A 16,022-nucleotide genomic window follows, 5' to 3' on the forward strand; every position below is an offset into this window, starting at 1 on the left:
CTGACCTAGGAATCCTGGTATTCTTTGTCGAAATGAAAAAAAACAAACGTTCCTTTAGAATTATGTGTATAATTTTTATTTGTGTGATCAGTTGTTATTATATATTATTATATATAATTATTATATATATATTGACATATTGTTACCGATATTTATCACGTGTTTGTACTTATTAATGTAACACATTATTTTTATCAATTGAATATAGACAGGGCCTGCAAGAGGTAGTTTTTTTATCAAAGAAGAAAAACAAATATGGGTAGTAAAAATTGCTTCAAAACTTGTATGTGTGTGCCTAAAGGAATAAGTTTATACATCGATAAAATATGAATATACTTTTACTGGTATAAAAGTCATTATGGCCGTCAGTTGTAATTATAAATAAAAATGCAATGCTGGAAATTAACTATCTATGAGAATAAAAATATACGAGTTTATCTTAGACAAACGCACATGTGAAATGTGTATTTTATTAACAATAATAAACCTGGAAAAATTAACTCAAAGGTGCCCACGTAGTAACAGAGAATCAACACCAATAATAAGAATAAGAATAAGAATAAGAATAAGAATAAGAATAAGAATAAGAATAAGAATACAACGTGCACTGCAATCACCGTGATTTTTACCCTTTACATTTTAATCAGGAGATTTCTTTCCAGTCTTTTGAGTGAATTTGATTTGGAACTTTTATTTAATATTTAAAGTCGAAGTTTTTAAATAAAGTTTAAATCAGTAGGGTTGTATTTGAAAATTAGTTATTTCATTTTCTGTGTAAAATTTCTCTTTCTGAACATGACAACTTGAGAGATATTTCTTCTTTTTACTCGAAGACGTGCACAGACTTGCTGAACTGAGCCACTCACTGCTGCAAATACTTGCGTGTACCAGAACTCTCCAGTAACTAACTAACTCCAGACTAATATATTTATTGAACTGGACTGGAAAAAGTTTTGTTTTAGTTATAACGCTACCTTTTAGTATATTATTTGATTATAATGTACAGTATAATTCAATATTTAAAATCCTTTTCACTTAAAAATTAGCTTTTGTGTGTGCTGTTTGTCTTTGATGATGCACTGCATACATATATTGGGAATTTTTGATTAGCTTGTACACTTTTTCTTCAGAACAGGTATCCTGTGCACCGTATGTTTACATTTTCCAGGCTGTTGTGTACATATATTCCAATATATGCTTTCATGTACATATTGTTTTTAAGATTATCTGCTGTGTGTTGTGTTGAAGATTTTGAAAACGACTTTTCTTTACACATATTCTCAGCACTCTCTAACACTACTAACCCTCCCTTTTTTTATCAGAATTGAATAAAAGGAAAACTTTTACAATTGTTGGATTAATATTGCACGGGACAAGCGATAGACAAAGAGTTTCAACAGGTTAGTAATACACTGTTAAATGAAGCAAACCGTTCAGGCTGGTCTTTAAGGACATTAACAGCAAACAAAGAGAAAAATGTTTAGAGACGACACATTAAAATTCTGTCCTTTATGATACGCGGAGGTTTTAAAAGAACAGCACAAGATAACAGCATTTGTTTTCTTTACCGATAAGCACTACAACTTCTAAGGTTTTGTTCCAATTTAACCTGAGCCAATTTTATAATAAATATGTATTTAAAGACAATAAATACAAAAGGAATGTAGACCAGCACTGGTGTATATTTGTTTTCTTGATGATGTCCTGTATACAGGCTTTCACGATATTTGTTTCACTTGCGGTGTATATTATTTTATTTAGAGCAGTCCATATCTGAGTGCGTAAAAGTGTGTGATTGTGACTATAATTAATAGCAATATAGAGTTAATTATCATTTGCGTCCATAAGTGTGTATGCATCTGAGTGTATATATATATATGTATGAAAGATAGTTATTATTTGTGTGAAAGGGAGAGATAGAAAAATATAAAAGGAAACAGAACAAGAACTGACAAAATGTTGACCACTTCGGTAGCTAGTTGTAAACTACTAAACAAACAACAAACTAGCACTTGCCTGAATTATACCGGTGGTAACAGCACAAACAGGGCGATAACAACTCTTACATAATGATCTTCCGAAGTTTCCGTTACAGTTAAGAACAGGTCCACGATAATTAACTGACTCTGAAGACGACAAGTTAAAAATCACGAGAAAAAAAGGATAAATAAGGGGAAGAAAAAACAACAACAATGATACACTAATATACAAGGGAGATAAACACTTTCGAAAGATTGAGCTATAGGCAGCGAAGAGTTATCGTTTCATGGTCTCAAAACGTTTACATACCGAACATTAAACGTGTCACTAGAGGATTCAGGCAAACGATGTGCAGGATGCAGTGAGCGCTGATGTGCCGAGAAAGAAAAGATGAAGCCAGGCTCGAAACAGTTTCTGAAATCAGTTAGTCTTGTCTACAGAAAAAAAAAATATTTCAGAAAGTAAAAACAAAACAGAGAATAAAGGAGACGAGCTATCAAGCTGACACTCTTGAGATATTAGGCAAATGACAGGAACAGAAATCTACTGACAGCTAAACGTGTCATAGCCTGTCTGTTGTAGCCTATTGCTCTACTCTGTCACTCCCAGTGCACCTCACAAACCTACAGACATCATTACCTCCCCTTTCTTACTAGGCTCAATGCAGAAATAAAAGCTTTCATTAGTTAACAAGAGAATGTGTCTCCCTAATTGAAGTGGACTGTAATGTAGACATCATTTCTGGCAAAAACAAAGATACAGCGAGTCCGTTGAAGTATTCTAAAGCAGTCAGCCTGCAGTCCTACTAGTCTGAGAGTAGGTAGACATGGCTAGACACACTATACCAGAAGGTAAGTCACCTGAACTAGACAGCTTCATAGCTCAGCTGTTCGAGCAGGGTTGAGGGGGAGAAGAAACAACAAATATCCTCAATTCTTTATGCCAAAAAGGTCCAGGAACAGCATCCAAGGTTGATGAAGTCACTATTGTGTTTCGTTCCCAAAAAGAGTAACACTAGACAGTGTGAAGACTACAGGAGCCTCAGCCTGATCAGCCAGCCATGAGAGTCATAACAAATATTTAGTTTTAATCATACTTATCAACCAGCATCTCTGATCTCATCGCCACCTTTCACTTCAGACGACAGTTGTGATGTTTTCTGTAGGATCTCTGTGGTGGCTTTTCCCTACAGGCTGTGCGACTACATGATGTAACGGACTCAAACTTCCCAGCATGACTAAACGTCTCAGTTCAAACTTCCGATGGATTAGTAAACATTTTCTTGGGTTTATTTATCAAAACAAGCTCAAAGCATATTGTGAGTTGCATAATTTTGCTTTTGCAATGTTATAATGTTTCGTCCTTTACTTTTATTTCAAGCAAAATGCCAATCGAAGATTCACATAACCGATAAGCTTTATGTTTCTTCGCTTCATGACGAGACGTTTGGTTTCGCTGCTGTGCCTTCGAATAGTTTGCTGATATTTTCAAAATATCATCGGTCGTGGTATAGAATAGCGTACTATTCGAAGTTGTAAGGACAGGTGTTACTTACCTTTAGACTTAGATACACACTTCAGTTTACTTCCTTGTGATATCAGTGACAGCCCTAGTCACGTGATAAGTCAGTCACACGGGGTTAATAATTATCACTCCACTCTGAAAAAGATTTCTTTATTTTATTTTATTTTTTTTTGTATTCTGATTTTGTAAAAAAAAAAAAAAAAAAAAAAAAAAAAAAAAAAGCAAACGTGAATAACAAGGCTAGCAACTACCACCAGCCTCACTGTAAACGTTCTGACCGAGCTCAAGTACTTAAGATTAGTGGGTTAATTTCAAAACTTAAAATACCTAAAGTACCTATTTTAAGTTTAATGGGATAGATGTTGAAGTACTATTTGAATTATTATATCTAAGTGTTAAAAACAACTATAACAATAAGTTCTCAGTGGCTGAAAACTATGTAATTAAGCTTATTGGCTCATCTGTATATATATAAAACTTTTACTTTTTACAGATGGACAGATAGATGGGCTTGATAAGGTGATTACTCCTATATTGCTGCATGATTCTAAAGTGCGGGGCAGTGGGTCTTGTAATCTTGCTAAAAACTACAGTGTTGTTATTATATTTACCTGTTTACACTCAGAACAATCACCCAGCTCAATGGTACGTGCTGAGTGAAGTAGATTTCCACTAGATGTTGTCGCAAAAACTATGATGCTATTATTCTGATACAAATTATTTTATCCTTTTGATGTTCATAAATGATCTAGCATAGCTTGGTGGTTCTTTATTAATCTTTATTGAGTCCTTTATTAATCGGCTTAGTACACAATCTGTCACATCATTAACCTTTAACCCGGAGTCTGAATTCTTCCCTTACTAGGTCGATGATGGCAGTTTTCAGTTTGAAAATAATCCTTAAGTATTAAAGTAGTGATATATTATTTTCTATTAGTAAAATTATCATGATTTCCGTTTTTTGACGTTAATGTACTTTTCATGTACACACACACATATATATATATACGATCATTCACACACTTGTACCCACAACATATCGCAGGAAGCTGACAATGACAATGACCAACTTTATTAGCCCGCAGTGAGCAATTTAAACATGGGAAGGTGCTCAGTTTTTATATATGAATAGTTACACATCAAGTTCTGGCTGCAAAATATGATCAAGTTGAAAAAAAATGGTTTAAAATGTTTTTCAATAAAAAATCAGGGTGTGAACATAACATATGAAGCAGAGATTTCATTATTTATTACTTGAAAGATATATGTACATTCATGATTTAGTCCATAAAATTATATATATATGATTCATGCTAAGTGCTATGAGCTAATCTTTGGAAAGGTGCTATAAAAATACTTGTTATTATTAATTTTTAGTTATTTTTATTTAAAATGATTTTTGAAAACATATTATTTATTATTATTTTAAGATTTCTTTTTTTTATTAATTTTATTATTTTAATATTGTTATCATTTTATTATTATTTGCTAGATTATGGTTACAATGTTTACTACAATCACCGTAAATAAATTGTAATCTAAAACTTGGCGAGAAAATAGAAATAATATTCTTACTATTTCCTGCTCAGTGATAATCTTCAGTAATATCATATTGATCTTCCGATGTTCAGTATCAACTGATGTAGAATGTTACAGTGCAGAGGACAGAATGTATTCTGGATTAGAAGTATTTGGTGTTGCTACCTGTCGATTGCCAAACCGTTGTATATTAATTAAAACGGAAAGACAGGACCTCATCAGCTTTTTATGAAAAGAACATACAAGTAAAAGGCGATTCTCTTCTTCAATTGTAGGGTTGTAATGAGGACATTTATTAATTTCGGTGTAGGTCTTAGTGATGAAGACATTTGTTCGCAGACGAGTGACATTTCTGTCACACATGAACTGTTTCTATTCTCATGTATCATATTGTCAGACAGGAACTGTCTCTATTCTCATCATTAAAGTCTGCTCATTCATTGCTACTGGAATTAACTTTCCTGTCACCAGGTTGAATTAAGAGATTAGCAACAGAAGTTAATTTTTCAGTCCACTGAATAGATTTGATTTTCCTGGGTATTTTGAGGTTTTCAAACGAAGAAAAATAACACTTTATAACACACTAATGCACACCATGTAGATTACAAGAAGTTTATACAGCACATTACCAGTGAGACATTGTTTTCTGGTGATATTCTCACATTACATATATTCCATCCAGAAACATATGCTAAAGAAAAAGGTGAATCTCAAAGAACACTATTTTGTTATGCTACGAATTACTCTTCACTGAACTTTCATTGCTCCACAGTGTTACTGCCAAGAAACCGAAGAAAAAGATGAATGCGTAATACAATATTAAATTAACAGTTTGCGATCTACAATATGAGGAGCTAGCTTTCTTTACTTTCGCAACTGTTACTGAAGACACTGACGACTTAAATAAGTCCATGTGAGAGATGTCGGCCACATATTTGAGGACCCAGCCATCGCCACAGCCAATAAACAAGTGGCCGTTGAGGTCAAGGTTCAGAACTGTTGGTCGCACAATGCTACCAGCCCCGGGGAGGTAGTCGATGAACCTCAGGTCAGCGTCCGTTACTTTTGTCACGTGAACACAGTCGTTCATCCAGTCTGCGATGATCAGCAAACTGTCGCCATAAAAGCAGACGTCTGTTGGAAAGAAAGGTTGTTTGGGTGGCGAGTAGGTCGCGATGGGGTCGTCAGATTTATTAGAATAAAGACGAACAACACGGGAGCCTTAGTGTCTCTTTCCTCTTCTTTCTTTGCCGAGTCGTCAGTTAGCAGTTCGCTATCATCGTCATCTACCACAGCAAATAATACTCCAGACTTGTTTGAATCAAAGTTCTGGATTTTGTTTACCTTTGGGTGTATCAGGCTAGCATCAAGTCCACAAGCCTCCTTTCTATCTTTGAATTTTAATTGCACCGTCCTTACATCACAGCGACCAGTTTTGATGTTCTGACAAATAGCGAACATTCTGTCACCCTTGGAGGCAAAGATCCTCATAAAGGGGTTTTCCCATTGTATTATGTAGTCTTTACGAGTCACGTACAATGTCCGTGTTTCATATTCTGTTTTCTTGTTTACAGATCCGTTAGGATTCAGACACACTTCCGTTGATTTAGAAAAGTCGCCTCCAGGTCCCCCGTAACAAACCTCAATCATCTCGTCCTCCTTCTGCCGCACAGCCTGCACCTCCCGGCATTCATCGCCATCATACTGACAGACGCCAACAAGACTTACCTCCCTTTGAGAGGCAACGGTCAGTTTGACTGGTGACCCGATGAACCTCTTGATGTCGTCCTCGATGTCGATGGCAAAGTTACCATAGAGTCCAGGGCGGTAACTCGTGTCCGGAAGTACAGCTTCCAGTTCCTTCAGCTGCTTGTCGCTCCCGTGTCCTCGTGTCATCTCTTTCTCCATCTGCACGACCTCCGTGTAACATTCTGAACTCAGCGTCCGTCGAGCGCGGTCTTGAAGACGGAGCAGAGAGATGAGGTCCTCTTGTATTCCCTGTGTGTGGGCGGCCAGATCCTTCTCTAAGTCATCTGACACTTCCTGGAGTTGTTGCATCGCTTGGACACCATATTTTTTTGCCATGGCCACTATGACATTATACCGGGCTTCAATCTATTGAAAAACAAATGTTGAGTTTTGTACTGAAACTTTAAAAAAATTACATCTTAAGAAGGATAGAAACATCGTGTAACATCTGATTATTGTTATAAGCATTATCACTTTTTCTGACTTACAATGGGAGACAATTGTGATATACCAAAAACGCCTGTTTCTGTAACCTCTTTATTAATAGAGGTAATAAATGTTCTAAATATATACAAGAAGACATTTTCAAGCGTAATACCACACACACAAAATACTAATGTAAATATGCATATGCATACATATACGACAAATGTTAAGGAAAGATCCTGTGTGCAGGTAATTTTATTTAATTTACAATATTCGATGTTGGATGCTGACCACCTACCTGTCTGCTTGCAGCAGCTCTCTTTTCTCTGGCTTGCCTTTCGTTTTGCTTCAAAGCTTCCGACTTCTCCACCATGTGCTGCACACAGCTCTCCAGACGACCGAGATTTTCTTCAATCGTTTTCTTTCGTCGAGCGATGACGTCCGATAGCTGTTCCATCAAATGTTTTTGATGTGTGGTCAGATGACATCTTTTACATATAGCTTCGTCACACTGGAGACAGCGGAAGATAATCTTTTTATCAGTGTGGAAGGAGCACATGTTGGGGCCTCCATTCCTCCTGGCCAGCTCCAGGACGTCCTCAGGGAAGTAGAAGTTCACCTGCAGAGCGCGCACACCGCCGGCAGGTACAGTCGCAGGTGTTCTGCAGGTGGGACACCGGAGGACATGTCCGTGTTTCCCAGCCAGTGTCTCCAGACAAGGTAGGCAGAAAGTGTGGTGACATGGCAGAAATCTCGGTGAAGTGAAAATTCTGTGCATATGGCACATGTCATGTCAATCTGCTGAGCAGCTAAGTCCAACTCCGACATGTTGCGATGTTAGATGTTGGCATCACAATCTTCACCTGAAATCAAATCGTTAATACACCTGTGTAGATGTAAAGGAATGGGGCGTTAGAAGATATTAAAAAATAGAAGTTAAGGAAGATGAGGCACTTCTGAAATATTAAAAATGTTTCTGAAATCTTTCCTTGCTAACCACCTACCTGTCTGCTGTGATCATTCAGTTGCTAGTCTGGCTACTCTAGGTTAAATTGCGATCTTGGTATAGCTCAGGCCTGATTTGATCAGATGATCGCTTATCTCTTCTTGACGATTAATTACATTTTTCATGGCAAAGCCCTGCTACACAGGAATGTGTAAACTGTAAAGAGAAGTCCGAAGCAAGGTGGACCTGGTATTCAATCAGGGCGATGATGCGAGTGACACAACTGTCACAATTCAGACTGCGCCTTTAATCGAACCATCGATAATAACTATAAATAGCAGTTAATCACTAAATAATAGATAATGCGAGACAAACAGTTGTCGAGACCAACCACGTGCTGGATACTCATCACCTGCTAGTGTGAGAAAGTTGTTGACCTTCGCCATGTCTGCCATCTTGAAACTCTGCTCTTGTAAAAAGCAGAGTTTTCGTTACTGGTAGAATATATTTATCTCCTTTCACACAACAAATCCTCCATAATGAATGTTCAGTGTTCTTACCTGCTACATGGCAGTGTTACTTTCAAAGCTTTATGTGATCCGTCGTTATGCAGTCAGTAGGACATGTCGACCTCTCTCTACAGTGTTTATCATGCACGCGTGTTGCCAGTAACAGTTCATCCAATCTTCAGTTTTGATTCACTTGGTGAATTATCATTATCGTATCAGGTCAGGATAATGGCAATCTTTGTGTGTCCACCTTTTGCTGTTTACGCCCACCCTCGCCTACTTATAGTGTGTGGTGTACTTTACTTTTTTTCTGGATAGAATTTATATCTTTTACATACTTGCGGGTGTTTGTGACATAATACCACGAAACGACCATATTGTCCCAACACCGAAAGTCGAATCAATCCAGACCCAAAAGACAAGACGAATCGATCTCCGATGACAGGAGCAGGTCTCGTACAAACATGTAAATACTGCATTGTAAGGGACTGTCCATCACGGCACATGGGTAATGATCAACTTTACTTACCTGGAGAATTATTCCCCTCCAAATGTATAGTAAAGCCCAACAATGGAAGACAGAATAAATTCGAAAAAGCGAATGAAAAAACGACAAATAAAAGCCACTGGATTTGATTTTAAAAGCTTTATTTCAACATTCAGATTATTAGATGTTTGAAGCCATAGTTTCAGGAATGAGAGACTGGTTGATCTTCCTACTACGACTCCTGTTACCTCATGATGCTGTATTTTAGTGAGTCCTCGTAGAGATGTTTTACTGTAGCTTTTGTTGTGCTTTTATGTGAAGTATCATTTCTCTGTTTAACCTTTAGTATTTTTAGTAACTTTACAGGAGAATATTTTGAAAGCATTTGGGAAACACTGGAAAATGTTAGAATGTAGTTTACGGGCAGTTGTTATTGAAACCTCGCTACAGTGGCCGAATGACCCTTAATTAACATTTTCTTCCAAGCATTAATAAAACCTATTCGCCAAGATAATGTTTCTCTAATGTGTTCATGCTATCTGGGCAACACCTGCAGAATAAGGAACTGAGATCCTTCCTCCATCATCCTACTGCAGTCACACGCAAAGAATTATTTTAGTCCTCAGTTATGTGCGGAATAGACATTCCCCTGATATAGAAGTATTTGTCTTGTTTTCTTTCAAATCATTGCTCCTCATTCAGGTGTGGAGACACTCTGCTGCAATCACCTGCTATGGCATTGCCAGGCGGGACGGCAAAAACAAATATAAGTTATTGTTAATGTTCTCTTATAGAAAAAGCATTTTTCAGCTCATAGTAATAAACAGAATTTGATTTATTTTTAGAGTCCTATCCAAATACTCCAAAACAAAAAAAGTACACAACCAACAAGGTTTTGTCCGGAGCACAGTCGTTTCCCTTGAAGGAAACTAAGAGTATTTTCTCGAAATGTTAAAATGATCTAATATTTCATTAAGGATTGTTAGTTGTGTAATAAAACGTATTTATTTTATGAGTAAAATTGCATTTGCTTTTAGCTATGTTTATTTTAATTTAATTTTTGCATTTTTGCATGTTTCCTTTGTAAGCGCAACGAATCTGAAGTGGGACATGCGCTGTACAATCTGCTTGTTATGATTATTGCAATATACAACATTGCAATATATACATCCATACAGTTTAAAAGATAGAATGGAGAGGAAAATGGTCATGTAACTACAGTGATACCTCGGTTCTCGAACATAATTCGTTCCGGGAGGACGGTCGAGAACCAAATTGTTCGAGAACCGAAGCAATGAAACCCATAGGAAATAATGGAAACTGGATTAATTCGTTCCAAGCCCCAGAAAATGCCTATTTACTGGCCTAATTTGTATATAATATGTAGAAAAACATGAGTCTCAACAAGAAATAAGAAATTAAAGTGTATTTATTAAAACAAAAACAAAACAAAAACAAAACAAAAATGTACAGTACAGTACAGTACAGTAAATTGTGTTTCATTTACTGTACCTGTACCAAACTTTATGGCAGGAGGGAATGAATGTGGAGGGAGGAGGGAAGGGGGATGGTTATTGTCACTGATGACGCAAGCAAGGCGCGCTGGGCCGAATGAACGCCATTCGGCTCAACTCGGCTCATCTCGGACGTTCGGATGTTCGAGTTCCAAATATTTGTTCGAATTCCAAGACAAAATTTTCTCGAATTTCCTGGTCGAATACCGATTTGGTCGAAAGTCAAGGCGTTCGAGAACCGAGGTATCACTGTACTGTAATACCTATTCCCAATGAGCACCCTATAAGTATGAACCTACATCCGTGCAAAAAATGAAGTTTAGAGCAAACCTGCTCTAACAGTAAAAAGTTCCTGTTGAAATATGAACAAAACCTAAACCCAACTTTTTACATACAAATCAAGCGGTCAAAATTGATAACTAAGATAAAACTGATCACATAAGCGCCAACGCTTTGGCATAAGAAATAAGACCTGCTGTTCAAAAAAGATTTTCAGAGAGACAACAATTAACGACATTAATCAAAATGCATAAAAATAAGTGAAAACGACCTTTGCTCTAAACCAAATAATTGTAAAATATTATACTTAAAATTTGTTCATGTAACGAGAAAATATCTTTTGGTAATTTCTTCTTGTGCAGTATTTATATTACGATCCTGTGCTTTGAAAAAATTCAAATGTGGCTTTACTTAGGTCATAAAATGGTTGTTCCAAGATTCCAAGAAGAGGAAGAAGTGCAAAAATCTTTAAAAAGAATTTCAAAATTATGTTTGTCATAGGCTGCTTAACCAGTGCAAAGGAAATTTAAGCGTCCACAAAAACTTTTCTCTTTTTTACTAGAAAATAACAGAAGAAAAAAGGGCAATCGGGCGCAAAATACATTTAGCCAACTTTGCATTATAAATAAAAAATAAAAATCTTGTTTTATGAACCGCTATTATTATAAAAGAAAGAAGGAAGGAAAGAAAGAAAAGGTTCATAGAATTAATCCATCTGTGTGCTGAGAGCATGGATATTTACTGTTTTCCCAGGTTGCCAGGCCCGCATTCCATTATTTTTTATTTTTAGGATTTGGGGTGATGGAGGCCCCATGGAACTTTCGTTTTCGAGAAGGAGTCTTATTCATGTCAGCAATATCAAAGGGATATTTCAGAACCCAGCCATCCCCACACCCAATAAGCAATTGGCCGTTAAGGTCAAAGTTCAAAGCTGTAGGTCTTACGATGTCACCGCTTCCTGCCAGGTACTTAATGAATTCGAGGCCGTAGTCGGTTACTTGTGTCACGTGTACACAGTCATTGAGCCAATCGGCAATCAGCAGCAAAATCATCACTGCAAAAAGCAGATGTCCGTTGGGAAGAAGGGTTGGTTTGGTGGCGTATAGGTCGTCACTGGGTCGTTAGATTCCCGAGAATAAAGACGCACAACACGGGAGGCCATCTTGTCCTCTTTCTCCTCATTTCTCTTCTTTGAATTGTCATTTTCGTCTACCACAGCAAACAACTGCCCTTGCTTATAAGAATCAAAATTATGGACTTTGTGTACCTTTGGATGAAGCAAAGCAGTACCAGAGATTGAGTTTTGAGATTCTGCTTGTCTTAAATCAACTGAGCATATCTTACAGAAATTTGTCGCACAGTCTTGAAGTATGTAAAACAAACTTTCATTCTTGGAACCGAAAATTCTACGTGACTGTCTGTTCCACTGCATTATGTAGTCCTTACGTGTGACACACGATATCCGGAATCCGTATTCTTGCTCAATGCTTTTAGAACCAGTAAATAGAAACACTGCTTCTTTCTCTTTGGAAGAGCCATCTCCCACTCCCCCATAAAATACCTGGATACGTCTGTCTTCCTTTTGCCGAAGGGAATGAATATCACAGCGCTCACCATCACCACATCGTCCCACGTTAACCATGTCGACCTTTTCCTCACTTGGAAAGTGCAGTTTGACTGCTGACCCCATGAACCTCTTGATGTAGCCCTCAATGTCGTTAGTGAAGTCACTGTGGAGCCCAAGGCGGTAACTCGTGTCAGGCAGTCCATCTTCAAGATTTCTCAGCCTCTGGGGGCTTCCTTCTCCCTCTGTCATCTCTTTCTCCATCTCCAGGACATCGGTGTCGCGTGCAGAAGTCAAGGCCTGACAAGCTCGGTTTTGAAGCTGGAGCATGGAGTTTAACACATTCCTCACTCTCTGGGTATCCGCGGCTAAATCTTTCTCCAGACTGTCTGAGATTTCTTCCAGCTGCTGCAGAACTTCAGTCCGATATTTCTTGACCATGGTCACAATAAAGTCTAGCCGGCCTTCAATCTGATGTAGAACAAAACAAAAGATGTAGTTTAACTAGCTGTGAGCATCGTAGGAAAAAACGGACATACTTTGGAGTCCTAGTCTTTTAAGTGTAGTATTAATTACCCGTGTACGGGTGTCTCCTGGGTTCTCAGATGTGTCCACGTCTTGTCCAGTTGCTATTTGATCGTCAGCTTTCAATCAATCTTTTAATCTTTATGTAAGCCAAATTTATCAATGCGAATATCTCTTAAAACGGTGTAGGTGTAATCTGAGACAGACATACACATTATCAGCGCCTCCTCCTCAAACAATCTCTCTTTCTGATAAAATTAAAATATTTGGGATGTCCTGGACGGATATATGTTGTTATGTTACACGAACAAAGGTAACTATAGTGAGTACAGTTTTATTTTTATTGAACAGAGAATTTACCTACCTCTTTCAAGACAACAGCTTTCTTCTTTCTGGCAAGCTCTTCGCTTTGTTTAAAACTTTCACATTTTCGTGTTATGCGTTCAACGGAGTCCTTCAGACGAGGCAACTCTTCTTCAATCTTTTTCTTACGGCGGGCAGTGATCTCTGACAGGTCTTCGGTCACGTGACCCTCGTGTTTAGTCAGTTTACAACGCATGCAGATGGCTTGGTCACATTGTGTACAGTAAAATATAACACACTCCTTGGTGTGAACATTACACATGGAGTGACTTCCCTCATTGCGCGCCTGCTCCAGAGCTTCCTCCGTGAAGTAGAAGTTGACTTGTAGAGCACGCACACCACCTGGCGGTACAGTAGCAGGAGCTCTACAGGTAGGACAAAATATCACGTGTTTATTATATACTTTTGTCAGCTGCTCAAGACACCCTACACAGAAGGTGTGATGACAGGGTAGAAACCTCGGTGACCTAAACACTTCTGTGCAGATGGCACATACCATGTTACTCTGCTCAGTCGTCGAGTGTGAAGCAGACATTTTGTGATGTAAGGGTCCCGAGCGTTGATACAGGTCGGTTTATATTATAAAATTCTCCTGAAATAAATATCATCATGACAAGTCAGAAAAGGAAAGTTTATTCGAATATTTTAGGGTCACTCAGGGGTCTGATTAGTCAAGGGACATCACAAATGAAGAAATCCCTCTTAGTGAAGTGAAGCGCAAGACTAGTCTCGATGACACTATTCAATGAATATTTTAATCGATTAAACTAATTTAATTTTTTTTAAATTTTTTTTTGCCATTCAGTCAATATTTGCTTATTTACTTCTTACTAGTTCCTGAGCGAAATTAACATTTCTCGACTAGGGTAGCGTCATAGAACATGTCCCGCTGTGAGCAAATAAATAAATACAGAAAATACAGAAGGGAAGGAACTCCTCTCATCTTTAGTAGTTGTTATATTAGAGGTTACTTCCCTCAAAAAGCTAAAATAGTCAATGAGGTAATTTATGTTTCAAGCTAGGCTACCATTTCGTTGATCAAGCGCCATGTTTGTGGTGGTTACCGGTTTCTCAATTAGGCATGGATTTGTTCTCCAACAACCGAAAAGGACAAAAAGTAGTAAGCAATGTTTAAATTCTAATATGTATTCTAATAAATATATTAGTTGTGCAGTTTATGTTTGTATATTATGAACTTATCGTTCTTTTCATTCTATCTTCTTATTCTCCGTCCCATAGAGTTAAAATCTTTCATTTGAATTAAGTAGAAAAAAAATCTAGTCACACCACGTTAATGTTTAAAAATGCTCTTTAAAATTGTGTATCACAAAAGGTTGTCTTTAGTGTAGATTACTGGTTAATAATATTAAAAAAAATAAGTGGTCGCGAGTTTCTGGCTTTCGTTTGCTTTGAAGATTAATTTTAAAAAAATAGTAGTAACTATTTTCCGTAACAGCTGTTCAAAAAACTATGTACAAGACCGCCTATATCCGAACTTCAATACTTTGCCCAGGAAAATAAGTTGCCTTTTAACAAACAGACCCACTTCTTATTATTATACTGTCGACTTAGATTTCAACCATCTGAAACCAGATCATCACACGTGAAGGACATGTATTATGAAAGAATTGCTTCAATTCTTAGCCGCACTGACCCCATGCATGTCTAGTCCATAATGGAACACATTATCACATGAAGTGGTACATAAACAGTTAAGAACACCTTCAGAGAAAGGAATTCGCAGGACAAATCATTATTGTACAGCAGCATGCACCGATGCATTAGATACTAATGTTGAACTTTCGTTTTATAAACAAGCAGTACATTACTTTCACATCGATAAGTGAACCTCATTAACAACGATCTATTTTAACACGAATAATTAACTACCTTCTTCTTATGAGCATTTTGAAAACTAATTGTATTAAGACTTATTTTTTTTTAATCTGTACAAAATCTCCCTAAAAAATAAATATGTTTTGAGTTGTAAGAATATCTCTTACCTGTAGAACAGCTGGTGACACACTACACACCTGCTGTCATGGCGCAGAGATCAGTTCCGGGAAAAGAAACCATATATTGGAAGCTTTGAATTATTTATAGAGCACAGCCATGACTAGAATGTGACATCATGTTTCTAATGTCCATAGTGAGTGGTCTTATTATCCCAAAGTTCATGGTTTCATTGTATAGGAAGGAATTAAAATACGATTAGTTTACGATTAGGATCAAACTATTATTTAATCACACATCGATCATTACACCTTACTGTTATTTTAAGCACATTTATAGACCGCGCAATCTGGTGGAAATTCCCGATTTCGTGTTTCAAGTTACAGTGTAATCACCTGTGAGAAAAAGCAAGTAGGCATCACTGTTTCTTGCTCGTTACATATTCTATTAACCACAATCGACGATTACAAAGAATGAGTAAAGCGGAAGGCTGAGCAGCACTGCATTAGGTAAAAAGAGATAATTACTGATAAAATATCATAGATAAAATCGATCTTATTTTTTTTATACAAGTGAGTAACTTATAACTAGAGACTTGTGCTACGTTCTGTAAACACCACCTGACTGGCATAATTGGGTACTTTATCTGACATTTATAAACCAA

General features: G+C 37.2%; 2 protein-coding genes across 2 annotated transcripts; both read right to left on the bottom strand.

Moving 5' to 3' along the window:
* Nucleotides 1–4,983: 4,983 nt before the first annotated feature.
* Nucleotides 4,984–8,680, bottom strand: LOC112558069 (E3 ubiquitin-protein ligase RNF168-like). Its single transcript, XM_025228258.1, has 3 exons — nucleotides 8,223–8,680; nucleotides 7,517–8,081; nucleotides 4,984–7,158 (listed from the first exon to the last, which is right to left on the bottom strand). The coding sequence occupies exons 2-3, from the start codon at nucleotides 8,003–8,005 to the stop codon at nucleotides 6,148–6,150; spliced, it is 1,500 nt and encodes a 499-aa protein (XP_025084043.1). The 5' UTR covers nucleotides 8,006–8,081; nucleotides 8,223–8,680; the 3' UTR covers nucleotides 4,984–6,147.
* A 2,144-nt stretch (nucleotides 8,681–10,824) lies between these two features.
* Nucleotides 10,825–15,450, bottom strand: LOC112557322 (E3 ubiquitin-protein ligase TRIM56-like). Its single transcript, XM_025227108.1, has 3 exons — nucleotides 15,409–15,450; nucleotides 13,407–13,997; nucleotides 10,825–12,988 (listed from the first exon to the last, which is right to left on the bottom strand). Exons 2-3 carry the CDS (start codon nucleotides 13,938–13,940, stop codon nucleotides 12,005–12,007), a joined length of 1,518 nt encoding a protein of 505 aa, XP_025082893.1. The 5' UTR covers nucleotides 13,941–13,997; nucleotides 15,409–15,450; the 3' UTR covers nucleotides 10,825–12,004.
* Nucleotides 15,451–16,022: the final 572 nt, after the last annotated feature.

This window comes from Pomacea canaliculata, linkage group LG2, assembly GCF_003073045.1.
Source record: "Pomacea canaliculata isolate SZHN2017 linkage group LG2, ASM307304v1, whole genome shotgun sequence".
Taxonomy (NCBI): domain Eukaryota; kingdom Metazoa; phylum Mollusca; class Gastropoda; order Architaenioglossa; family Ampullariidae; genus Pomacea; species Pomacea canaliculata.